Source organism: Delphinus delphis, chromosome 13, assembly GCF_949987515.2.
Source record: "Delphinus delphis chromosome 13, mDelDel1.2, whole genome shotgun sequence".
In the NCBI taxonomy this organism is placed as follows: Eukaryota; Metazoa; Chordata; class Mammalia; order Artiodactyla; family Delphinidae; genus Delphinus; species Delphinus delphis.
In genome coordinates this window covers 25,266,491-25,292,698 of record NC_082695.1, presented here as the reverse complement: position 1 = coordinate 25,292,698, position 26,208 = coordinate 25,266,491, and the positions used below count along the sequence as shown (strand labels likewise).

The 26,208-nt window shown below is 56.9% G+C and overlaps 1 protein-coding gene across 1 annotated transcript in view; it reads left to right on the top strand.

Moving 5' to 3' along the window:
- Window positions 1-26,208, top strand: part of CABIN1 (calcineurin binding protein 1) — a 97,876-nt gene that overhangs the window by 17,495 nt on the left and 54,173 nt on the right. The window contains 15 exon segments of the mRNA XM_060028466.1: window positions 313-530; window positions 1,622-1,700; window positions 2,208-2,395; window positions 3,129-3,281; window positions 4,530-4,724; window positions 7,252-7,494; window positions 7,590-7,746; window positions 12,359-12,474; window positions 14,113-14,274; window positions 14,984-15,190; window positions 15,372-15,517; window positions 17,562-17,823; window positions 18,211-18,471; window positions 21,347-21,498; window positions 22,981-23,159. Coding sequence (XP_059884449.1) covers window positions 313-530; window positions 1,622-1,700; window positions 2,208-2,395; window positions 3,129-3,281; window positions 4,530-4,724; window positions 7,252-7,494; window positions 7,590-7,746; window positions 12,359-12,474; window positions 14,113-14,274; window positions 14,984-15,190; window positions 15,372-15,517; window positions 17,562-17,823; window positions 18,211-18,471; window positions 21,347-21,498; window positions 22,981-23,159 — 2,718 coding nt within the window.

Sequence of the window (26,208 nt, the reverse complement as noted above, 5' to 3'; positions counted from 1 at the left end):
CCTGGCTCACACTCCACCGTGCTCCCCTAGGGGTGCGGGCTTTGCCGGTCGAATGGGTACATCCCAGCTCTTGGGTATGGCCGGGAGCTGTGCTGCTGTGCAAGGCCACACCCAGGGGTCAGCCCTCTCATACCCGCCTGGGCCTTGGAGGTTCAGATAGGTGTGCCCACAGCCGTGAGGCCCGCCCTCAGCGCCCCCCTGGGGCACATGGGCTCCTCCCGCTGGCGCCCGCTCTCATCTCCCGAACAAAATGGGGCCCCTGGCATGGAGGGTCCTCTGTTGAAGTCTGGTCACTTCCCCCGCTCCGGGCAGAGAAGCAAGACGTGCACGCCTTCCTGCTGGGGAACCTGAGCAACGGGGGCATTCTGGAGCTTATGATGCGCTACCTGAAGAGCATGGGCCACAGGTTCCTGCTGCGTTGGCCACCGGGCCTGGCAGAGGTTGTGCTCAGCATCTACCACAGCTGGCGGAGGCACAGCGCCAGCCTGCCCAACCCGCTGCTCAGGGACTGTGGCGACAGGCACATCCAGGTTGGCTGGCCGGGTGGCGGGCAGGTGGGGGCCAGGCATAGGCGGGGGGCCTGGGCTGCAACTGCAGGTGGAGGTGTGGGGTTGAGACGGGGGGGGGCGGATCACGGGGGAGGGAGGTTCACGAGCAGGAGGAGAGCAGCGGAGAGGCTGGAAGGTGGAGGCTTGCTGTGTTCTAGGAGCCAGGGACCATCGCTACCCGTTTTTTCAACAAGTGAGGAGACACAAGTGCAGAGGTGGAGGAAGGCTGCCGAAGGGGTGCTGGGGACTGCCAGCTGTGGGGGCCGAGCCTACGCACTGCCCTCTGCAGCCCAGGCTCTTGCACTCAGTGCCTCCCAGGGCCAAGGGAGCCAGGGTGCTTTGGCCCCTTCTCCCGTGAGAAGAGGAAGGCCGCTTCTGAGGAGGCAGCACTGGGAGATTTCAGGGCCCTTGGGTGGTATTTCTTGCTGGGGGCACAGAGGTGGAGGAGCTCCAGGTTCACAGGTCCTCAGGGCCGTGTGGGTCATGGGCCCCTGGCGGTGCAGCCTCCACTGGGACACCCCAGGGACTGCTTCCTGGCAGCATCTGCCCAGGCCCACCTGCCCAGACTCCCCTGGGTCATCCCGAGTCTGTTCCAGCGTAGATCCACGTGCCTCTCCTTATGTCCCAGCAGAGTGGAGCAGTGGGAGGGGCCGAGGCTTTGGTCCCTAGACAGACCAGCTTGGTTATTTCCCAGCTGTGCCCATTGGCCAGGCTGGCGCCTCCTTACTGCTGAGTCTCAGCTTTCTGGTCCACCCAGGGAATGACGCGCCCACCCTGGGGGCTGTCAGGGTTGAGTGCCTGGCGCTCGGCAGGTGGCAGGGCTGCCTCTTCCATGGGACAGTCCCCAAGGACTGAAGGCGGGTCTCCCGGGTCCTCCCGAGTCTGTTCCAGTGTAGATCCACGTGCCTCTCCTTATGGCCCAGCAGGAAGCTAGTGATTACCACCTATGAAATGGAAAGTAGGTAGAGGAAAACTTGATGTTCTCATCAGAGTAAATTTTAGTTTAGGTTCGTTCCATCCCCTGCCCTTGACCTATGTGACCCTGTTCCTGACCATCCGCACCCGTCCTGCAGGACATGATGCTGATGTCCCTCTCCTGCATGGAGCTGCAGCTGGACCAGTGGCTGCTGACCAAGGGCCGGAGCTCTGCAGGTAGGCGACCTTCCGTGTTCTGTGTGGGGCAACTTTTCTGGACCCTCAGCAGCCGGGAGGGGGCAGGAGTGGGGGGCTGAGTCACACCTACAGGGGGCGCATTTCCTGGGTCAGCTTGTCAGGCCAGGAAAGACCCGGGGCCTTTGAGAAGCAGCTGAGCCCCAAGGGAGCCACCTGCCTGCTTCTGTTACTCAGGATGAGGGACGTGACATTTCCATTTTCTCAGGTTATCACCTGATACTTTACGTGTCCCCAGTCATTGTCCCAGGTGATATGGATCGTTCTGACTTAAACCACCACCTGGTGAGCAAAGATATGCTCCAGATCAGTCTGCCGGATGAGGGCCTCTAGCCCCAGGGTCTCCGTATCCCCATCCAGCCCATCTGGCTCTCTGCTGCTCTGGGGCTGTGAGGCTCCAAGGGCTCAGGGCTGGGGGCAACCTCAGGGAGCAGAAGGGTGTCTGGGCCCCGCACATGAGGTTGACTCCTTTCGGCCGATGGTTTTCAGTGTCTCCTCGGAACTGCCCTGCGGGTGTGGTGAGCGGCAGGTTCGGGCCCGACTTCCCGGGAGCCCACTTCCTGGGGGACCTCCTGCAGCTGTCATTCGCCTCGTCCCAGCGAGACCTGTTTGAGGATGGCTGGCTGGAGTTTGTGGTCCGCGTGTACTGGTTGAAGGCGCGATTCCTGGCGCTGCAGGTTGGTCTGTGGTCGGCTGCTTGGGGAGGATGCGCTGGTACCCAGCGGGAGGGGAGAGAGCTGGCCGCGTGGTGGAGGGTGTGTGTGCGCACGTGTGGCACTGGGCACTGGGCTCTGCATGAGGAGGTGGGATGTGGTGGGGAACGTGCAGCATCTCAGAAATCCCGACGCCCACCATCAGCACAGCTGTAGCGCCACGAGGGGCCTCATGGGCCCCCTATAGACCCAGCGAGGTTGCTTTGGAGCCTTGACCCTTTCCTTTTGTTTCCCAAGAGAGCCTGAGCACGTGTGCAAATGGGTGCAGTTTTTTGGGAGGGAATCACTGCCCATCTGTGTGAATGGAGCTTGTCTGGAGGGCCCGGGAGGGCTGGCTATTCCCCAGCCCCTTGCACACTGTGGCACCCAGTGCCCCACAGTCGGTTCTGGAGCTGGAACAGGCCTGGGTCTAGTCGCGGCTCTGCCAGCTTTGCTCAAGATCTGGAATAGATACTCAGCCTTGCTCTGGTGTCCCGGTGTCCTCACCACGACCACGAGGGTCACGATGCTCCCCTTGGAGCTGTAGTGTGAATCATTCGTTTATGCGTTCATTCAGCAGGTACTTATTAAGCCCCACCCCCTCTGTAGAGGGGATATGGTAGTAGTTGGCTAAAACCGCCCTCATGGTGCCCCCAGTCTGGTGGGCTCAGGGGGCAGGCATCTGGTGCAGCACAGCGAGTGCCCCTCCTCTGCCCAGGGAGACATGGAGCAGGCCCTGGAGAACTATGACATCTGCACAGAGATGCTGCAGAGCTCCGCTGCCGCCCGGGCTGCGGCGGGAGCCGAGCAAAGAGACGTCGTGATCCGCCTGCCCAACCTCCACAATGACTCGGTCGTCTCCCTGGAGGAGGTGAGTGGGAGCTTTTTAATGATGTTTTCTTGGTCAAAGGCCTGACCTGTCCGTGCGGACTAGGAGAGCGGCCCACGTGCTGAGTAGGGCAGGGTGGGACCCAGGAGAGGCAGCTCTGAGGCACAGGGTGCCACAGACTCGCAGGCACACCCCCTGATGGAGCGCTCCTCTGGGGGCCAGTGGCTGGGAGCTGGGGTGGAGGTGTCTGCCCACAGGGTGGAGAATGGCTCTTGCTCAGCTCTCTGGCCTGCGTGTGGCAGCAGCCCCAGAGGAACGAGAGGAAAAGCCCCGCAGAAGCAGACCAGTGCTGCTCTGGCCCTGGGGTGGGTCAGCGGTGTGTGGTTCTAATCCTGTCCTCACTGGGCAGCCTCTGACCACATGCCCACAGTTCCACATCTGTGACACATTCACATTGGCTGAAAGACTTCAGACTCTTGCAGAGTGGTTTCAGGGCCAGGCCTAGTGCAGTGCCCCTGCTGCCCGTATCCTGCAGGCCTCCTGTGAGGAAAGTGTTCGGGGATTGGTGGTGTGTGCCAGCCTCTGGCCTGGCTCCCTAGGTCTCTGAAGCCCCATGCTCCATGGTTCTAGGAGTCTGGTTCCCTGAACTGTGGCCATGAGGCTGTCTAACTATTTTCACAGATACTTTCTGGAGCCCTTCTGCTTCTGTGGTAGTTTTGTTTTCTGGTATATTTGTTCTTCAAAGACTTGAATGCCTTGCCCTTAATAGAAATACTATTTATAAAGTATTTTATAAGGTATATACTTGCTGTAAATACTTCTCGGCTGGGTCTGTTAAATGCAAAACTCTGGGGGGCTTCCCTGGGGGCGCAGTGGTTAAGAATCCGCCTGCCAATGGAGAGGACACAGGTTCGATCCCTGGTCCGGGAAGATCCCACATGCCGTGGAGCAGCTAAGCCCGTGCGCCACAACTACTGAGCCTGCACTCTAGAGCCCGTGAGCCACAACTACTGAGCCCGTGTGCTGCAACTACTGAAGCCCATGCACCTAGAGCCCGTGCTCCACAACAAGAGAAGCCTCCGCAATGAGAAGACCGTGCACCGCAAGGAAGAGTAGGCCCCGCTTGCCACAACCAGAGAAAAGCCCGCACGCAGCAGCGAAGACCCAACACGGCCAAAAATAAAAAATAAATAAAATAAAATAATTTTTAAAAAAAATGCAAAACTCTGGCTGCATTAAGGGAGCCCGTGAGGGCTTGGTCGTCAGGCAGTGATTCTGGGCCTTTTCCAGATCGACAAGAACCTGAGGTCGCTAGAACGGTGCCAGTCACTGGAGGAGACTCAGCGGCTGTACGAGGCTGGCGACCACCGGGCCGTCGTGCGCCTGCTCCGCCCCACCTTGTGCCCCAGTGGGTTTGACCGGGCCAAACACCTGGAGTTCATGACATCTGTGCCTGAGAGGCCGGCCCAACTGCTGCTGCTGCAGGTGTGTGCTGCCCCAGCCCTTCTCCTGCTTGTGCCTTCTGCTTGGCCGGAGTTTCTTCTCCGGGGGCTTGGAGGCAGCCCTGGAGAGCGTAGAGAGAAGTGGAGTAAAATCCGCCCCCTCGGGCACCGGGAAGATGTGGTGAGAATATATGGGGGGGGGGAATTAGAGCCTAGGGGTCTGCTGGGCTCAAGGTGAGCCTGCGCCAGGCTCTGAACTTCCACGTGGCAGAGGGGGAAGGGAGACTAGTCAGGGCTTAGCCATCCATCCACCTGATGGTTCATCTGCATGTTGTTCATTGCTTTTTAAATTAACTATCGAGTACATATAAAATTGATAAAATATCTATACAATGTAAAGAATTAAGTGAAGGTAAATAGTCCCGTAGGATCAAGTAGTTGAAGGAAAGGAACACGAGTGTGGTGTGTGAGGCCCATGTGCCCTGTTGGCTCCCTCCATGCCCCCGTCCTCAGCACATGAACCCCTGCTGAGAGCTGGCTGGGCACTAAGCCTCTGCTGGGCTGCGCGGTCACTCAGCCTCCCTGCGCCTCAGCGTCTTGTCTCTGGAGCGGAGATGGTTATTGTCTGTACCTCAGAGGCCTGCTGTGGATTTTCATGAGCTGGCGTGTGTGGGCATCATGCCTGGCATGTGGCAAGCCCCAGACAGGTGCTGGCAGTGACCGCTGCCGCCATCCTCGGGACACGTGGAGATGGATGTGGAAGACGATACACAGGATGTGCTCAGTGGTGTGGGGTGGGCTTTGATTTATTATCTCACTGGGTCCTTCCTCTTCAGTCTAGGGAGAGAGCCCAGTCTTCTCCCAGGCTTTTTAAAAATTTTTATTTTTTTTAACCTTTTAAAAAATTTTTTTGGCCACACCGTACAGCATGTGGGATCTTAGTTCCCTGACCAGGGCTCGAACCCGCTTCCCCTGCAGTGGAAGTGCAAAGTCTTAACCACTGGACCGCCAGGGAAGTCCCCATCCGGGCTTTTTGAACTGACTTTCTTGAACTGGGAAATGGTTAAGAGGTGTGACTGGGAACAAGCGGAGGTGAAAGGGGAGGAATGGGGAGAGGAGGGCAGGGGACGAGCTGTGATGACCTCAGCGCCAGTGGCTGTGAGGTGGACAGCTGAGTGTGCCAGGGACAGGCCAGCTCAGTGGCTCAGGTGGTCTTGCTCTGTGGTCTGGAGCTCCTGGGCAAAGTGGGCGGGGGGGGGCCCTAGGGGAGGGGGCTGCTGCTGGGGAGGCACCGCATGGTGCCGAGGCCCGAGATGAGGCCTGGGCCGAGTGCTGGGGAATCTGCTGGTTTTTGCTCCTTTTCCTCTTGAGGGGGTGTGTTTTCTTATTGATTTGGAATGCTTTTTATATATTAGAGATATTAATCTTTTTTTCATCGAATGTTTTTTCCCAGTTTGTTGTCTGATTTTAAATTGCAGCTTGTGCTTTCTTTGACGTACATAAGTTTTGAATTTTTAGGTCATTAAATCTCTTGATGTTTTCAAACAGTGGTAAATTTGTTCATTATGCTTAGAAAGCCTTTTCGAGGCTAGAACAACATTCATCCAGTTGTTGCACACACAGGATGGAGCTCCCACAGTGTGCCTCACACCGGGCAGCGGGGAGGCCCCCTGACGGAACCTACTCTCCACAAGGGAGGCCGCAGGGGCGTGTCAACAGACAGAGGCCTGTGTGCCTTGCTTCTTCCTGCAGCGTTAGGTGTTGGGTTCATGCTTGCGTGTAACCCGCTTCACCTAGCTTTTGTAGGGTGAGGGTCTGACTTGGAATCCTCTCTGGGATATGCAGGAGGCTCGGTCTCCCTGTGTAGATGAGCTGCCTGCCACATTCTTCAATGTAAGTGTACAGTCTCCTCATGGTTGTGTTGATTCTTAGTCCTGATACTTTGCGTTGCTGTTTGAGCAGGACGTTTTTGCTGGTCCATATGTCTTCTAACTACGTTTATGGTTCATAGGAACCTTGTTGATTTTTGCGTGTTTATTTTAAATCTGGCCACTTCACTGCATTCCCTTTATTTCTGATGGTTTCTCTTTTGGGTGGATGGTCTGCTGCCACAGTCAGTGCTGATCTGCTCTCCTATTTGTTGGCAGTTATTCTTCTGCTTTTTAGCTCTTTCTGGCCTCAAGCACTGGGGATCATGTCACATTAGAGTGATGGGTCCTTGTCTTGTCTCTGACTTTCTGTCAACGAGCCCCTTGCGTGTTCTGATCAGGTGGGGTTGGCTCCAGCCTGCGGCCTCCACCTCTGCCCCTGTGGGCTTCACACCTCAGCAGCTCCTGCTCGGTGCTGGCTTTCCCTAAAGAAACACAGGCCCCGTTTTCCTGGCAATTAAGGCTCTTATATTGGGGGTGGTTTTGATCTGCGTTCAGGCGCGTTTCTGCCTGTCTGTCACCTCGGAGGGCGGTCGAGGTAGGCGGGCCTGCTCTGCATGCCCTGGGCCCCTGTGGGGCCAGGCGTGGCGAGCGTGGCCGTAGCTCTCACAGCGCCTTCCTGCCCCCTCCTCCCTCATGCAGGACTCCTTGCTCCAGCTGGAGGACCACCGGCAGTGCTTCGAGTGCTCTGACGTGGCTCTGAATGAGGCAGTCCAGCAGATGGTTAATGCCACTGAGGCTGCCGCCAAGGAGGAGTGGGTGGCCACGGTAACCCAGCTGCTGCTGGGCATCGAGCAGGCGCTCTCAGCAGACAACAGCGGCAGCATCCTGAGGGACTCATCCTCCGCCGCTGGCCTCACCCGTCTCACCAACAACCTCATCCAGGTAGCCTGGCTCCTTCCTGCCCACCCGCAGCCCGGTTGGCCCTAAGGACGCACCCCGGGGGGAGCTGACCCTGCAGTGACGCCCGATCGCCCCAGGTCATCGACTGCAGCATGGCCGTGCAGGAGGAGCCCAAGGAGCCCCACGTGTCCTCGGTGCTGCCCTGGATCATCTTGCACCGCATCATCTGGCAGGAAGAGGACAGCTTCCGCTCCCTGTGCCACCAGCAGCAGCTCCAGAGCCCCGCAGACGAAGGTGTGGGGACGCGGTCCGGTGGGGATGGCCCTCAGCCCGGTGTCCCTGCCTCTCGTCTCTGCCTCAGGGCCCTGCGGCCCTGTCCAGGCACCGTGAGTGGGCTTGGGCTTGGGCAGTTGATGTTTCGTGGCACTTGGATGGAGGCAGAGGCTCCCCACCATGCGGTGGGGGCGTGGCCGTGGCCTGTGCCGTGTTTCACATCGGGTGCAGGTGGTGAGCACCGTGAGGAGTGGGCCTGCTCTGGGAGCCTCGTGCTGCCAGCTCCTCCAGTCCCTGCGCAGCCCGTGGGCCCTCGTGGGTGTGGGCCCGGGCAACTGGAGGGCAGCACGGGGCAAGCAGGCACAGGTTCCACTTCTTGGCCATGTGACCATGGGCTAGTCAGGCGACCCCCAGCCTCTGTTCCCCCGTCCACTCTGGGGATAGTGGCACCATCTCAGGGTTGTTGGAGGACCTACGGGGCAGTAAAGCCATCGTTGCCACGGCAGGTCAGTGCTGGCACGAGGGGTGCAGAGGCCGCAGGGGCGAGCCAGGGCCCTGTGTGGAGGTGGCACTTGAGCCGGGTCAGCACCATGGTGGGAAATGTGGTCGGTGGAAGAAATTACATCAAAACAACAGCTAAATGACATTTAAGCAAAGAGTGTAGCTCTACCAAATGGACTTTATTCCTTTGGTTTTCTCACATTTTCAATCTAAACTTGGCTGATATACGTATACTTTTTATATAGCTATGATTACAATACACGTATTTATGTGTATATTCAACCAGCTTAAAACTGAATTTATGGGGGTGGTTTCCTCAGTCATTTGACGGATCAGCAAAGCGCACAGGAAGGAAAGTCAGCTGTGTGGCCGCAACCATGGAGCCCACACCAGCTTGCCTTCCTTCCACTTGCTCTCTTGCTCCAAGTGCTTCACTCCGCAGGTGTCTGTCAGCTGCTCTCTGCTTGTCAGGCCTCCATGGGTGAGAGCCTCTGGCCTGGAAAGGTTCACAGTGGAGGCGACAGACGGGACCACTAGCAGCACCCACAGTGCCACGCCTGCGGCCTGACGGGGGACCGGGAAGCGATGGGGCAGCTGGGCAGGGACCCGGAAGGGCTGGGCATGTGGCTGGACTTGGCAAGGAGCCAGACCGAGGAAGGCTTTCACACCCCCCCCCCCCCCGTGTATAAGCTGTGTGGCTGTGTTCTGTTGTCTTCGTGATGCTAGGAGAGGTGCCCTGCTTTACCCAACTCTCAGGGCAGCGGTGTTTCTTACTGGTCATTCTTTAGTCAATACCTCATGCACGCCTTTTTGCTTCTGCTTAATTGATTTTTTTGGATAAATTTCTAGAACGGTTATCTTTAAAGAGCTTGACAAATAGTGCCTCTGTGTTTTACAAAACAGTTTCAGTGGTGAAAAAAATTAAGGTTTACACCTGTAAATGTAGGTGTAAAAAGACTTCTGGATTAAGAGTCTCCTCTTAATTAATTATGCAAGCACAATATGGGTTTTTTTGGTTTGCTTTTTTGTTTTTTTAGTGACAGGATTTCTTTTGTTTTATTTTAAATATTTATTTATTTATTTATTTGGTTGCACCTGGTCTCAGTTATGGCAGGCGGGCTCCTTAGTTGTGGCATGCGAACTCTTAGTTGCGACATGATGTGGGATCTAGTTCCCTGACTAGGGATTGAACCCAGGCCCCCTGCATTGGGAGCGTGGAGTCTTATCCACTGTGCCACCAGGGAAGTCCCCACAATATAGTTTTTAAAAAAACTGCCAGTAAGCAAATAAGGGGAGGAGGACAGTCCAAGGCCATAAACTTCAAAAGGGTGGGATAGGGAAACAAAGATCCTGGTGGACTGGCCGCCGGTGTGGTCCATCTCCTCCTCCACCCCCTGGAGGAGGACTGAGGGGATAGGGTGAGTGGACAGAGTCCTCTGTTCTGTAGAGAGTGGGCTGGCGGGGCTGCCCCCTGTATTGCCCTGGGCCTTGGCAGAGGCAGGAAGGGCTGCTGGGTCCTGCCCCTCCTGGTGGCAGACTATATGGAGGGCCCTCTGGCCGGCAGTAAGGGGCCGGCGTGGGGCAGTGTTGCATGCTGAGTTCCCTGGAGCAGATGTTGGGATGGTATATTAGGAATCTCTGCTCGTGAAAGGAAGCGGGAAGCAGCGGGGAGAACAGGGTGCATCCTGACGTCGTCTCGGACCCCGGCGGGGGCTCTGTAGCATGTCGGGCAGAGGAAGCCAGGCCTTTGCCCTCCCATCTCACTTCAGTCACTGGATATGGCTCCCGTGGCTGTAGCCAAGCCGAAGGAACTGCTGGCTGGGGCCATGTGCTGGCCGCACTGCTCTCCCCGGGCAGCCATCCTACCTTTAGGAGATCTCGGAAGAGAGGACAAAACCCTGGCCCCCCAGTGCGGACTGATGCAGCCCTGGTCGAGCGAGCTCCCTTCTTTTCCCTCAGCAGACACAGGCGGCGGAAAGTGATTGAGAGCAACACCTGCTGCAAGCTCACAGCTTCGAGGAAGGGCAGGCTGGTCCTCTTTGTTGGAGATGCCCCAGGAAATTCCTTCATGGTGATTGCAGCACTGCCGTGGTCCGAGGAGCCGCCCTGGCTGACCATGAGCAGGATAGAGAGAGGTGACATGGCGGGCATGCTGACAGGTCATGGCCCACCCCTACCCCACACCCCGCATCAAGTACAGGAAGGGAAGAAGGAACACACCATTCGAGAGACAGGTGAACTAGGCCTGGAAGAAAGCGTACGGCAAGGAGCAGAGGCAGAGGCTTGTGGGTGATTGGCCCAAGAAAATCATTTGTTAAAATTTCTAAGACGATAAGCAGAATGAAATGAAAAGGACAACTGCAGAACTAAGGGAAAACGCTGCAAACCACACCTCAGCATTATACACTAATAAACTAAAACAGCGAGGAGCAGAGTGAACATGACTGAAACTGCGGGAGACGGATTAAGAGCTAACAGCACTGGAGAGAAGGTGGTAGATGTGGAAGACAGAGATGGTCCAGTGTGAGGGTGAATGGGGCCCCTGATGGCAGCAAGGAATCTGATGTCAAATACAGGAAGAGTTCTCTGAATTGTAATAAACACTGAATCTGCAGGTTCAAAGTATATACCGAGAAAAGTTGATATGCAACAGTCTACATCAAGATGCATCCTGGTGAAGGATCTATTTTAGGGGTAAAGACTTGTCAGGTTTCTAAACTGAAAAAGCAATTTATCTTAATGGGACAAAGAACAGGGCTCATTTCAGATTTCTCCCTGGCAGTGTTCAGTGCAGTTGGGGTCATGTCCACATGTCTGCAGGGTTCTCAGGGCAGGAAAGTGTGGGCCCAGGCATGTAGCCAGTCGTTTGTAATTACAGTGGATTCCAGCTCCTTGAGTGCTTCTTAAAAGCATGGCTGGAGGATGAAGTCAGTAAACGAACATGAGTCAGGATGGAAAAGCCACAGGAAAGAACTTGCGATGAGCACCAGATCCACTTAGAATTGGAGTCGAAAGAGAGCAGTCGGGCTGATTATGGCTGCAGAACAGAATGTACGTGTTATAACCCTACTGCACTAGAAGCAGTGTGTACGACCAGATTGGGAGCTGGGGGAGACGAGGAAAAAGCTACCACAGAGCCATCACTGACCTGATGTAACAGTCATTTGATGCTGTTGAAAATGGAAATGAAAGGACTTCCCTGGTGGCGCAGTGGTTAAGAATCTGCCTGCCAACGCAGGGGACACGGGTTCGATCCCAGGTCTGGGAAGATCCCACATGCCGTGGAGCACCTAAGCCTGTGCGCCACAACTACTGAGCCCAGAGCCCGTGCTCTGCAACAAGAGAAGCCACCGCAATGAGAATCCCGCACACCACAATGAAGAGTAGCGCCCTCTCACCGCAACTAGAGAAAGCACGCACGCAGCAACAAAGACCCAACACAGCCAAAATTAAATAATTTTTTTAAAAAGTACAAAACAAATTTCATGAAAGAATCTTGATTCTGTTTTCTCTAGTACTTTCTATCCTAATGTGTCCTGTCCTAATCCTCTTTAAAAACGTTAGGTATAAGACCATGATGGGTTATGGCTCAGAGTTTCAAACACACCAAGGGATATTTAAGGAACTAGCCATAGTTCTAGTGATGAACAAACATTTAACCGAGATTTGGTAGTTCTTTTTCCTTCTGTAGTAGTTAAACAGACCTAAATATAAGAATTTTTAAGTTAAGCAATGGTATGTGTAGTATGGGTTCTATTGTCATAAATGAGTTGTCTCTCTCTTTCAAAATGTCTCATACATGCATAGAAAGATGCTTCCAGTGATGTTCACCAAATGTCAGCCCTGGTTATTGGGGGCGGGGGTGTGGGGTGGGGTGGGGTGGGGTGGGCAGTGCTGCTCTTTGGTGATGGACCATTCCTTCTGTATACGGTCCTGTGTGATCTGAATTGTTTTTTGATAAGCATGTACTGCTTTAGTAAACCCAGTCACATCATTACTGATTTTAAAAGACAAAAAGATGAAAAACGAAAGAGGGGGAACTCTGCGGCCCCTTGGTATAGAGAGAGGAGCGGGGCCCACTGCTCCCAGCCGTGCTGGCACTGACCCTGTGTGTCGCCTGGTCTTTCCCCAGTGTCAGCCGATATGCCCATGCTCCCTTCCTCCCTCATGCTGCTCAACACGGCCCATGAGTACCTGGGCCGGAGGGCCTGGTGTTGCAACTCCGAAGGGGCCCTGCTGCGATTCTACGTAAGTGCTGCTGGGGCGCGTCCGCCCTTCTCTGGCCGTTGTCACCCCGGGTCTAGAGTGTGTGCCTGTGCTTTCTTTCTCTCTGTCCCCCTCTCTCTCCCCGCTTCTCTCTTGGAGTAAAATTTAAACTATTGACTCTTTTTTTTAGTGATTTTAGTAGGTTCATTTAGATTTTTTCTTCCATGGTCAATTCTGTTTTTGGAATAGTGTCCATGTAAGCATAAAATTGTTCACGGTATTTGCTGATGATTTTAAAAGTCTCTGTAGTACCTCTAGTTATGCCCCCTTTTTCATTGCTAAAATCATTTATTTATGCTTCCTTTTCCTTTTTTGAAAAACCAGTCTTTTATGAGGTTTATCGAAATTAGTTTTTTCAAACTACCGGTTATTGGTTTATTGACCTATTTTTTCTTTGCTTTCTAGTTCACTAATTGACACTTTTTTACTTTCTTTGGATTTGCTTCGTGTTTTTTCTAACTTATTGAAGTAAATGCTTATTTTAGTAATCACCTTCTAATACATGTGTTGGAGATTATAAGTTTTCCCCAAGTACATTTTTAGCTGCATGCCATAAGTTTTGATATTTACGATCTTTATTTTTATTTATTTATTTATGATAAGGTCTTTTATTTGAATTTTATTTTATTTATTTTTTTATACAGCAGGTTCTTATTAGTCATCAATTTTATACACATCAGTGTATACATGTCAGTCCCAATCGCCCAATTCATCACACCCCCACCCCCATCCCCCTGCTGCTTTCCCCCCTTGGTGTCCATACGTTTGTTCTCTACATCTGTGTGTCAGTTTCTGCCCTGCAAAGCGGTTCATCTGTACCATTTTTCTAGGTTCCACATATATGCGTTAATATACAATATTTGTTTTTCTCTTTCTGACTTCATTCTGTATGACAGTCTCTAGATCCATCCACGTCTCAACAAATGACCCAATTTTGTTCCTTTTTATGGCTGAGATATTTGCTATCTTTATGTAACTGATTTCTAATTTTATCGAATTATGTTTGGAGGATGTGGTCTGTATTATACCTAGTCCTTGGTATTTGTCGAGACTTGCTTTTTGTCTAGTTTTGGTAAAAATACCGCGGATGCTTGAAAAGAATGTATGTTTGCTAATAGTTGGGCATCATAATGGTAGCCGTTGCTCTGACCTCTGTAGATTCACCAGTTGACTATCATTCACCTCCTCTGAGACCCTCACTAATGTCTGTCTGCCAGAGAGAGGTTCCCTCGGCCCTAACGGGATTTATCGTCTGACATTATAACTCTTTAATTCACACCCCTCCACGGGAGTCTGAGCTTCCCAAAGGCAGGGACAGTGTCTCGATGTGCCCAGCATAAGACGGTGCTCAGTAGATATTTGGGGAGCAGATGAATGTCTAAATGAACAAGTGTAGCTAGAAACTGCAAGAAACTGCCTGCGGTGCTGGAAGGAGGGAAGCTGGGCAAATCCTCAGCACGCCCTGCAGAGCGGGGCCCAGATGGCTCCCAAGGGGGTGGTAGGCCTGTTCCAGGACACAGGCCCAGACAGGCTCCTCAGGTTAGCAGAGCTGATGGGCCCACTGTGCAGGCGGCTGCCGGCCCTCCCCCAGATGCCTCTTCCCGCCCGCCCACCACCTAGGTGCGCGTCCTCCAGAAGGAGCTTGCTGAATCCACGTCTGAGGACACTCACCCATACAAGGAGGAGCTGGAGACAGCCTTGGAGCAGTGCTTCTACTGCCTGTACAGCTACCCCAGCAAGAAGAGCAAGGCCAGGTACCTGGAGGAGCACTCGGCTCAGCAGGTGAGGGCCCCCTGGGGGCAGGGCCTGGGCTCCCCTGGTGCGGGTGCTGTGGTGGTGGGGGGGGTCTGGTTGGGGGGTGGGATTTGCTGCATCAGGTGGACTAGTCCCACCAAAGAAAGTTCTTGGTTTCCTCGCAAGAACTAGTTTCATAAATGTTGACTAATTATTAAAAAATGCAGCATGGCAATTTTTCAGTAGATCTTTTTCCCCCAATTCGATTAATGCAGATGATTCCTTAGAGGGTTTCCGTTTTTTTGGTTTGGTTTTCAGACCGCTAGTGGGTGTGTTACCTCAGTGGTCCTGAACACGGTCAATTATTCTTTGAGAGAGTCCATCCCCTAAGTGTGCACGACTCTGGGCAGGGTCTCCGCTGTGACCCCCATGACATGCAGGGCGCCCTGGCCCAGAGCAAGTGCTTGGTCAGTATTTGGCAACTAGGTGACCTGCCCTCTGTCATGGCCATGTGGACTCAGAGCGAGCCCTCGGTTCCAGTGTTTGTCTCTATAAAGACCAGGTTTGTGCTAGTTCACTTTTCTGCTCGTCACACACTTGGGTTTGGGGATTGCAGTCGGCGAGCAGATGTTTTAAGTATGTGGGAGTAATTTGAGGCTCTCCTCGTCTACATTGGACACTGAGCGTTTCTGTAGAAGGACTCTCCCCCATGCACTCTACCTGGACTGCACTATGGCCTGCCTCTGCCTTCTTTCAGGTGGATCTGATATGGGAGGATGCCCTGTTCATGTTCGAGTACTTTAAGCCCAAGACCCTTCCTGAGTTTGACAGCTATAAGACCAGCACCGTGTCCGCTGACTTGGCCAACCTCCTGAAGCGAATTGCCACCATCGTGCCCCGCACAGAGCGGCCAGCCCTGAGCCTGGACAAGGTCTCCGCCTACATCGAGGGCACCTCTGCAGAGGTAGGAGCTGGTGTGCCGGCCATGTCCTGTCTCCTCCAGCACCTCTGCCTGCGTGCCTTGGCCTCTCCCCTGCTCTGTGCCAGCTGGCAGGGCCCTGGGAAGTGAAGGGTCCTGGTCGCACCCTGGTGACACCCGAGTCCCTGGCTCCATGTCCCCTCACCCTTGCCCTCTCACCTGCCAGGTGCCCTGCCTCCCAGAAGGGGCCGACCCCTCCCCTCCGGTGGTGAATGAGCTCTACTACCTCCTGGCTGATTACCATTTCAAAAACAAGGAGCAGTCCAAGGCCATCAAGTTCTACATGCACGACATCTGCGTCTGCCCCAATAGGTCAGCCACTGGGTGCTGGGCAGGCCGGCTGCGGGAGGGCTGGGGACTCATCTCGGAGAGCTCTTCCCGGGGCGGTTTGGGGTTCCCCTGCCCACAGCAAGGAGGCCAGGAAGAAGGAAGGAGAGGGCAGGTGGGCACTCCACAGAGGCAAGGAAGGGCAGAGCCTTCTTCCCCAGTCCCTGGGGTGGGGGCGGGGTCAAAGCAGGCAACTGTGTCCTTCTGGTCCCAGCCCGCAGCCCTGGGGAGTCGGCTGGATGGACTCTTGCTTCTTCCACTGCAGTGTCTTTCATTGTGGTTGTTTTCTTCTTTGGGGGCAGGGGAGGGGGGGAGGCTCCTTCCTTCCTGGGATGCAGCGCGTTGATGGCAGGAGAGCCCATCGTACGTAAGGCTCATGCTTCCTTCCCAGTGGTCCCTGGTGGCCTCTTCTTAAATCGTACTGATTGGCCTGATCCTCGTGAAGGGCCTGCTAAGCTCATAAAGTCTGACTTGCTGGATTGAGAGGGAATCTTTTCTGATGGCTGCTGCGCCTAGGAGGGCCTGGGTCAGAAGGGGACCACTCTCTGCTGGTGACCTGTGTCTGAAGGGTCCAGAGTGGCCTCCATAGGCAGCCCTCCTGGGAGTTGTCGGGAACAGAGGGCTCTGCCTTATCAGGCAGGACCCACCTGGCTGGGGCAGGAGGGCTGGGGTCTGGGTGGAGAAGCCAGTGCATGACTCCCACAGCTGTGGGAAAGGCTCTCCCGCAGCCCCTCTTGCTCAGCCTGTGGTTTCCTCCAGGCAGGGGCCTGTGTGGTGGTGGCCCTGGCTGTCCTCCCTGTGGTCGCTGCCGACTGGGGTCGTGGGGCCCAGGGTCGCCGTGGCTTAGGGTCGCGTGGCCCGGGGTGGTGGATCAGAGCTGCACTCAGGCTGGCTGAATGGTCACTCCCTGCTGCTGCCACGTCTGAAAAGTGACAGTTCCAACACCCACCTGTTCGAGGGAAGGGGGAGCCTGGCCCCTGGCGGCACTGCTCCAAGTGTCTGTGACCGTGTGTCTGTTCTGCTTGCTTGTATTTGCAGCAGGAGACGGTGGTTTCTGTTTTGGTCTCATGCAGGCACGTAGGCATCTGCTGTGGTGTGGAAAGAGCTGCCCAGGTGGAAGGTCCCTGACCATTCCCACCATGCTCTCTCCCAGGCCCCACCCCTGGAGAAAGGGGTGCTCAGGACCCCTCTCGAGGCGGGTCCTGCACTGTCTTCTTAGGTCTCTCCTGCTCCCTCATCTCTGGTCGCTTGGAGAGCAGTGGAAGTGCCTGGAAGCTTTGTGAGCTGCCCAGGTTCCCCTGACCTTGCACAGCCCAGGGATGCCAGGGGCAGGCTTTGAAGTTTGTGCCTTGGTAGTGGAAGACTTGTCAGTCTGCAGAGGGTGGCATGCCCATGTGGTTGCTGCCTTTTCTGTTCTCTGTGCTAGAGAATTCCAGACTCTTTCAAGGGCCCAGAAATGGTCTTGGTGCCTCAGAGAGGCTCCTGCATTCTCACCAGCAGTTTCTCTGGGGTGGCCTCAGAATGATGGGGTCTCATCCATCACATGGTCCCCTTGCTGTCCATCTTGCTGCTGGTGCCTGAGCTGGAGAGGGCAGGGTCCCAGTGGGGAGTGAGGAGCCGGCAGAAGCTAGGTGGCAGGGGTCTCGGGAGTCTGGGCTGCTCCGTGCTGTTGGTCAGGGAGGTTATAGGTCATGAGATTACACCTGCGGAGCAGGCCCTTTCCTCCCACTCAGAGCCATCCTGGGGGGACGTCCTCCAGGCAGGGGATCAGAGGGCAGCAGGGTGCCAGCGTCTGGCTATGCCAGGGGCGACCCTCTCAGGGTGGTGCCTGAGTGCCGTGAGGGGCTGGGTGACTTGTGCCCTGTGCTCTTCTCTGGAGGTGGGCCTGCGGGCCCATGTTTCCTGGCTCAGGGATGCCCGCGGTGGTGGAGTTAGGAAGTCTGGGGTGGGGCCCATGTGCCCGTGGTCACCGTGTCTGCAGGGCAGTGAGGGCAGCAGTATGTTGAGCCGGGCTGTGTCATGACCACAGGTTTGACTCCTGGGCGGGCATGGCCCTGGCCCGGGCCAGCCGCATTCAGGACAAACTGAACTCCAACGAGCTGAAGAGCGACGGGCCCATCTGGAAGCACGCCACACCTGTGCTGAACTGCTTCCGGCGGGCACTGGAGATCGACAGCTCCAACCTGTCCCTGTGGATCGAGTTCGGCACCATGTCCTATGCCCTGCACTCCTTCGCCTCACGCCAGTTGAAGCAGTGGAGGCCCGAGCTGCCCCCTGAGCTTGTGCAGCAGGTGAGGGGCAGGGGCGGCCGCTGTCCTGGGGTCCATGTCAGCTTGGTCCCTGGTCTCTGGACACCGGGTCCGGGGTGGGTGAGTCCAGGACCAGTCTCCTGTGAGCGCTGGTCAGCCACCAGTTTCAGGGCCGTGGAGAAGCTGTTGTCTCTTCCCTGCTCCCTCAGAGGAGCTTGTTGAGTCCTTGTAAAATTCTTGACACTGTGCTCAGAAGTTTGAAGCCCCTCCTGGTGGGGGAATGTTCCCCTAGTGTGGGTGCCGGGTGTCTGGGCTGAGGTCTGTGTGCAGCAGGGGCTCCCTCGGCTCCTTGAAAAGGGACGTGAAGGAGCCACATGGCGTGTCAGTGTGGCAGGCGTGGCAGTAGGACACCACGTGGTCTCATTCCAGATGGAGGAGCGGCGAGACAGCATGCTGGAGACCGCCAGGCACTGCTTCACGTCAGCGGCACACTGCGAGGGTGACGGGGATGAGGAGGAGTGGCTCATCCACTACATGCTGGGCAAGGTGGCTGAGAAGCAGCAGCAGCCGCCCACCGTGTACCTGCGGCACTACCGGCAAGCTGGCCACTACCTGCACGAGGAGGCGGCCCGCTACCCCAAGAAGATCCACTACCACAACCCCCCCGAGCTGGCCATGGAGGCCCTGGAGGTGACACCGCGCTGGCCCCGGGCGGGGACATGGGGAGGGGACGGGCCAGTCTCACTGTCTCCCTGGGGCTGGGGCACACGGTCCCAGTGACTTCCCTGCAACCCACTGGAAACTTCTTTGTATGCAGTTCAATTAAAACAGCCTTTCCTCTCTCTCTAAGGGGTGCTCACCATCCTTTCTGGGGGAGGGAGCATTAGCACGCGGCATCCCTGGCTCCGGGGCACTCGTGCCTGCAGCCTGGTCCCCAGGTGCATGGGAGAGCTCCCAGCCTGCAGTGGGTGCCCCGAGTACCTATCCTGGTGGGACTCAGCCGGGCAGCTGCTGGCCCTCTGGACCCCCAGTTCAGGGTCTTGCGCTGCTCCTCCTGAGCACAGCGCGTGTGCGCTGCCTGGATTTGCACCTGTGGTTCCAGGTGTGTGGCTCAGTGCTCTCGTTGGTGCCCATGGTGGTACCTTGAGGGGGCCACTGAGGACGCAGCACAGGCATGGGTGCACCAGGCTTCCCAAGGCCCTGGGCTTGTCAGCGTCACCCTTTCTCAGGCTGCGTGTCCACCCCCACCGATCCCCCGCCCAGAAAGGTGCTTGAAATTTGGGGCAAAATCTGCTTGCGTATGCCTTTTTTGCATTTAGGGTTTTTTTCCGTTTATTAAATTAATAGATGTTAATGGTTAAGAAAAATGTAATAATCAAATAATTCAGAAGTGTTTAAACTGAAAAGTTAAAGTCCCCGCTGATCCTAGCTCCTCATCTGCAACAATCCACGTTGACATTTTGGCCCTGTCCTTGTTTTTCTAGGCATGTTTCCTGTTAACATGTAGACGCACAGTAACATTTTCTTACCATCTTTTAATTTGTTTTTCTCATTGGACTAGATGTAGTGGAAGGAGCTGGGGCTTCCCTCATGTTCTCCTGCCCCCTCGCCCGGCTGAGCACCCAGCCCCTGCTTCATGGGTGTGGCCTCTCCTCCACTCCCTCTGTGAAGGGTGCAGGCTGGGTGTGGCTTCGTGTGTGTATCCGGAAGCACTTTTTTTTTTTGGCCTTGCTGTGGGGCTTGCGATCTCAGTTCCCCAACCAGGGATTGAACCCAGGCCACAGTGGTGAAAGCACTGAGTCCTAACCACTAGGCCACCAGAGGTGTCCCAGGGAGCACTCCTCTGAGCGCTTCCCAAGGTCACGTAACATTAGATCAACGACGGCCTGTGCCTGGAGCCTTGTGGTGATCTGTGAGCCTTGTGAGCAAACAAAAAAGTCACGTTTTAAAGAGTTCGCTTTTTTAAAGTGCTCCATGCTGAGTGGTGTCTAGCAGTGTTGGGCCACCTCCGGGGGTTCCTTGTGGAGTGTGGAAGGAAACTTCCTGTCTAGTGCTTCCCCGGCAGCATCCTGGTAGCTGTCCACACAGCCCAGGCCCCACGTCCTTCCCCATCGCATTTCTTTCATGCTTTGCACTTGGGTCAGGAGCCCCTCCTTGGAGGGACTTCCGCTTGGGGCATGTGAAGGCTGCCGCCCAGAGGAGTGGCTGGCGTGCCCTGAGGCCGCTGAGGGAGGGCAGTCAGCACACTCAGCCTGGACTCTCTCACTCTCAGGAGAATGACTGCTCTCTTTTTTCCTGCATGTATCTTCCTTGGACTTTTGGCCTCTGCTGCTGTCTGATAGAACCAGTGAGCAGGCAGGATGTTGGCCCTTCAGGGCCCAGGGCCTTCCGGATGAGGGGCTGAGGCCACCCTCCCAGCACACCACCCGGGCTCTCAGGGGGCAGGTGCTCAGCTGGACCATGTGTCTATCTTGCTTTAAAAATGGGATTCCGGGTTTCCCTGGTGGCGCAGTGGTTGAGAGTCCGCCTGCCGATGCAGGGAACACGGGTTCGTGCCCCAGTCCGGGAGGATCCCACATGCCACGGAGCGGCTGGGCCTGTGAGCTGTGGCCGCTGAGCCTGCGCGTCCGGAGCCTGTGCTCCGTAACGGGAGAGGCCACAACAGTGAGAGGCCCGCATACCACAGAAAAAAAAAAAAAAAAAAATGGCATTCCTCTTTAAGAATTTAACCTTACCCTGGTGAAAATTCCCCTCTGTTGTTGAGTCTTCATTCAAAATACTTCACCTGCTGCTTGGATGACCTTTGCCAGTGAAACACTTGGCTTTCCCCTGAGTTTGGCCACCTGGGCACATATGAGTGCCCCGCATCTAAAAATGGACTGTCTGGGCCGGTTTCTCTGGGGCCCACGGGTTGGCTGGAGGTGGAGGGGCTCTGGGTGTGGGCTCCTCTGTCCGGGGTGCCCACTTGAGAGTGTGGCCTGGGCTGGACCACCAGGCACCTCACCTGGGTGGGTCCTGGCTGTTGTCTGTCTAGAACTGCCTCTGGGTGAGGAGAAGCTGGTTAATCGGGACCTGTGGCCACAGCAGCCGTCGTGTCGCCCACTGTGCTGTCCGTGGGAGCCAAGTGGCACCCACACTTGGGTGGGAAGGTCAGGCCTGGTCACTTGTGGTGTGTGACACTTCCTGGGGGCAGTAAAGTGCCCTGGGCTCTCCTGGCTGGGGGCCTGGGCCGCTGGCCTCACGCTTGTGAAGGGACGAGTGTGGTGAGGACAGAGGAAAGGAGGGAAGGCCCAGGCCTCACTGCTGCAGCACTGCCTGCCCGCCTCTGTCCGCAGGGCGGCTCTGGGGTGGGGACACAGACAGAAGTCCCGCGACTTGTGGCCTCGGGGAGCCCATGGTGCGGGGGAGATGTGTGTGCAGGAGCTGTCCGCTCTCCGCGGTACCAGGAGGGGGTGTGGGTGCTGGGTGGGAGGCTGTGCTGGATTAACAGCTGGTGGGGTGGCGGGGGGTGGGCAGCGAACCTCGGCAGCTGGGAGGGCTGCTCACACCCGCGTCCTTGTCCCAGGTGTACTTCCGGCTCCACGCATCCATCCTGAAGCTCCTGGGGAGGCCCGACTCTGGGGTCAGTGCAGAGGTACTGGTCAGCTTCATGAAGGAGGCTGCAGAAGGGCCCTTTGCCAGGGGCGAGGAGAAGAACGCGCCCAAAGCTTCAGAAAAGTGAGTAGCACGTGCTCCCGGCGGTTGGGTGGCGGCTGGGCAGTGGGCATTGGGGTGGGGAGGGATCTGCTGAGTCTCCCAGAGCCTACAGAGTCAGGTCTGGCCCGAGGCTCCCAGTGGCTGGGCCGAGACCCTTCTGTTGAACCTGAGACAGAGAGGCTGCTTGTGCGTGCCCATCACCTCCTCATCCTTGGACGGTCCCTGGAGGAGCTGACTCCCCCTCCCGGCACAGCTCTGCCCGTGTGGATGCTGCACGCGGCAGCCTCCTACCCTGGCACCCTCTGCCAGGGCCTCTCCCTGGGGTGGGGCCCTCTGAGAGCTGCTGCCCCTTCTCCCAAGAGGCCGGGAGGGTGTGAGAGGCAGGGGCTCCTCTCGCAGCACCAGAGAGCTCGTGGCTCTGGAGCTCTGATGGGGTTCCCTTGGCAGGCCTGGGCCAGAACCCCGGGCCTCCCCTTGATTGTGGGTCACCCCGGCATCCGCGTCCTGGAGCTCTGGCTCAGCTTGCCTCATCCCTGGGCCCTTGCCTGGCTGGGCACCGTGCAGGCTCTGCCCAGTGCTAGAGAGACCTGCACCCGGGGCCTGTCAGCTATGGGACAGGTGGGCACATGTGCGGCGGGTCACCAGGTGGACACGGTGTGCCCAGAGACTGTAGTCATACAGGGCCCCCAAGGCACAGTGATATGGCCTTTTTGTGATTGTAACTTTTTTTAAACTTAAAACTTATACACATAATACACAAATACATACTAGTTATAGAAAACTCTGGTAATGTATAAATGTATGGACTAAAACGTGACAAATCCTTTCTCACCCCCAGGGTTAGCATCTGTTCACGGTTGAGTTTCCCAAATCATGTTCTGTGCATTTGCACACACTTCCACGTAAACGTCCAGTTATAGGGGTTATTTTATTTTATAAAATCAAGCTCCTGGAGGTGTTGCAGAGTTTGCTTTTTCCCAGCAGCGAGTCTGGGACCCACTCTGTAGATGGTGCCCACTTGTCTGGGTGTGTATTATTGCAGAGCACAGGTGCGTCCTGCTCTCTATAGCCATTTCCTTGCACGTTTCAGGTGTTTTTAACTTTTCTCAACATTATTGTAGCATATACCCTTGTACACGTGTGAGTGCACAGTAAATCCAGATGTTTGGCCACACACTGATTGGGATGAATTGTGTCAGGCCGTGGGTGTCACACGAAGGGCGCTGACGTGGCCTGGAGGGGCGCTGGGCAGGTGCTTCTGAGGAGGGGTCTCCTGGGCGTGAGACGTGAGCTGCCGGCAAGCGCAGCTGTGAGGGGTGGGCAGCTCCCGGCTGGGCCCGTGGGGCCACCCCTTCAGCCCCTGGATGCCAGAGGGGGTGGGTGTCACCAGAGGCGCTGGGAACAGGGGCCCCTGCCCTGGGAAGGGCACCATCCAGGCTGGCACATGCCCCATTTCAGTGGGCCGCGGGGTTCTGACCTGCGCCCTGACCCTCTGGTCCACAGGGAGAAGGCCTGCCTGGTGGACGAGGACTCCCACTCTTCAGCTGGGACACTGCCGGGCCCCGGAGCCTCCCTCCCTTCCTCCTCTGGCCCAGGTCTGACATCCCCACCTTACACAGCCACTCCGATTGACCACGATTACGTCAAATGTAAAAAACCCCACCAGCAGGCGACGCCGGACGGTACAGTCCCTGTTCTCCCTCCTGCCAGCCCAGGGCGGCACGCCAATCACGGGGGCGGGTGCTTCGGGTGATGAGCCGCTTTGTTTTGGTGAGGGGGGTGCCGGGTCTGGGGTGACACGGGCAATGTTGCGGCTGTTCATTAACCTCATGGACTCACGGTGATCCTGTGCTCCCCGGACATGCTCAGGGTCACCACCTGCCCCCGCCCACCTGGGGGCCTTTGCGAGCCTGCATTTCCTACCTGTGAGCTGGGGACGTGAAAGGGCGGTTGGGAGGCCGCTGGCGTCTGCAGGCAGCCCCGAGTGGCCCCCACATTATTACGGCACGTCCTTCTGATGATTGGGGAGGGCCGTGACTCTGAGTCTGTCACCCTGGGAATCCAGACGGGTTGGTGGTGGGGTCAGCTGGCTCCCCACGTGGGACGGGCAGGTGGTGGTCGGTCACCCACATCCTTACTAACACCGGAGGCTTGCATGCCGGCCTCGCAGCTCAGTTTCTTCATGTTCCCCTCACCTGCACGGCACCGGGCCAACTAGTGGGCCTTGGGGGCCACTAAGTGGAACCCTGGGGGCAGTGACAGTGCTGAAGGCCACGCAGGCCCTCTCTCCCACGTCGCTCAGCTCAGCAGGACCCAGTGCACAGCCCCTGGAGAGCAGGGCTTGGGAGCAGGGCCAGGGCAGAGCTGGTGGAGGGGGGCAAGGTGGCAAACTAGACTCCTCGGGGTGTGGTTTGTGACCCAAGAGGAGAGGATGCTGGCGGTGTCCCCTCCAGGGTTCAGGGTGGCCTGTGGTGTGTGTGGAGGGGCTGTGGTCTGAGCGCGTGCAGGTCTGAGCGTGTGCTGTGTGTCTATCACCTCCCTGCCCACCCCAGAGCAGGGAGCATGGACCCGGGAGCTGGCTGGCCTGATCTTCCCGCTGTGATACCGCAGACATTCCTGAAACAGGGACCTTCCAGGTCTCACTCACCTCAAGTTAAACCCTGTTCTCTCCTTTTACTCTTGAGAATATTGAGAAAACACTGGAAATAAGTCCTTGCTTGGGAATTCCATTCTGCCAGGTACGTCCTGGAGGAATTAGCACCAGGCCAGTCTCAGGAGGGAGGAATGCCTCTCAGGGTGTCCCACGCTGGCACACCTGTGTGTGTGTGGAGCCGTGGGGAGCAGAGCACTGGGGACAGGTGCCGGTGTAACATGTCCTGGGCACCTGGTTCTGCAAGCTTGTAGGGGGAGCCACACAAATACGCTCAGATGTTATTTCAGTGCTTGTGCGTTCTTGAATGGTTGTAAAAACTTTCTATGCAAAGTGATTCTTGTCGATGACATGGAGCCTCTGAGCTCCCGTGGCTCGCTGTGGCCAGCCCCAGCTGGTTGTGCCGGGAAGCCCTGCGCTGGCCAGGCCTATCTACAGTGCTGGTAGAACTCTCAGCCCTCACCTCAGAGAGAAAGCGGCGTCCACAGCACGAGAATGTTTGGGGCCCTGAGCTAGCTGTGGTCTTGGAACGTTGGAGTGGCCCTAGGGCAGCCTTGCTGGCTGCCGGGCAAGGCCCTGGCTAGGGCAGAAGCAGCAGGCTGCTGATGCCGGGGGACGTGCTGGAGCCTCCAGGGTCTGTCTGCACCAGCCACCTCAGCTCCTACCTCCCATGACCAGCCTGGGGTCTCCTGATACGGGAGATCGGGGGCCAGCGTGGAGCCCCTGCCTGGCGAGGAGGATGGCGCATGCCCCCAGCCCTGGTGCAGATGAGTGTGCAGAGGCTGGGGCCCTGCTCGAGGTCAGACGGGGTGGCCAGGGCAGAGCCACCTTGCCCCCTCCACCAGCTCTGCCCTCGGCAAGGATTTCACTTCTCTGAGCCACAGCTTCCGCACCCGTGGGACGGGGGTGACGTTCTCCTCGTGGGTGTTAAGCGAGGGTGCCTGCGGGTCACAGCCGCCTCCTAGACGCAGGCACCCCTGTCGTCGGAGCTGGCAGGGGCCCCGGGCGCCACTGCTCAGCCGGGGGAGCTCAGGTGTGGGGTCAGTCACCCTGACTTTGTGCCCTGACCCTCCAGCTGTGGCACGGCCTCAGAAGAGGGGCAGGTGGCATCCTCTGAAGTCGGCCCCCGAGGGGCCCTGGTCCCCTGCACCACAGGGTCCATCAGGCTAACTTGCCACCCGCTGGACGGGCAGCCAAGTGCCAGGCCCTGCCTGGGGTGTGGTGAGGAGACCCAGCCTCAGGGCCGCACTGCCGCACTGCACTTGAGGACGCCTCTGCTTCACCACCAGGAGCCAGCCGGGCTCAGTTCTGACCTGGAGAGAGATTGAGGAGAGATTTAGGAAGATGGCTGCGGCCTATGTAGGGAGCTTGACAGTTATTCATTGTCTTAGTAATTACTTAGCATAGGAGGCCCCAGGGTGCTCTCTGAACCAGCCCCACCTGCACGCTTGAGGCCCCCACACCAGGGTGGGGAGCTTCCTGCAGCCCGTCTGCGGCCCTGGGGAGAAGTCCTTGGAACTGGCCCTCGGGCGGCTGGAGGCGCCACGGCTGACCTGAGGGGCCCTGGTTGGGCTGAGAGGGATGGAGACAGAGACAGAGCAGGACCTCCGCCTCACCTCTTCCTTCCATCCGTCTTGGGATTCGCCCGCAGCGCTGAAATCTTCCACGTTGGAGCATGTTGGGACCTTCAGGGGGGCTTTCAGAGATCACCGCTCACACAGGCTCGACCACAGTGTGATGAGGTTCCCAAACAAGCTCTGTGCTCCTCCCCACATGCGATGTGCAGTGTGCGCGTGTGTGCGTATATGTGCGTGTGTGTGCATGGGCACCCCACCACGAAGCCGTGTGTACTCGATCCGCATGGGGCTCCAGGCTGGGTCCTGGGAGTGGTAGCAGGTACCCATCCTCACGGTCGCCCGGCGGGCTTGGCCATGTGTCCTGTTCCCCATGAGGGAGTGAGCTGAGGGCAGGAGGCTGTGGGGCTAGTTGGGGTGGAGCCAAGGGCACCTGGGGTCTCAGTGTCCTCCCCAACCCGCCCTGGGCCAGTGGGGAGGCCACACGGGGGAGGTCCCCACAGCCTG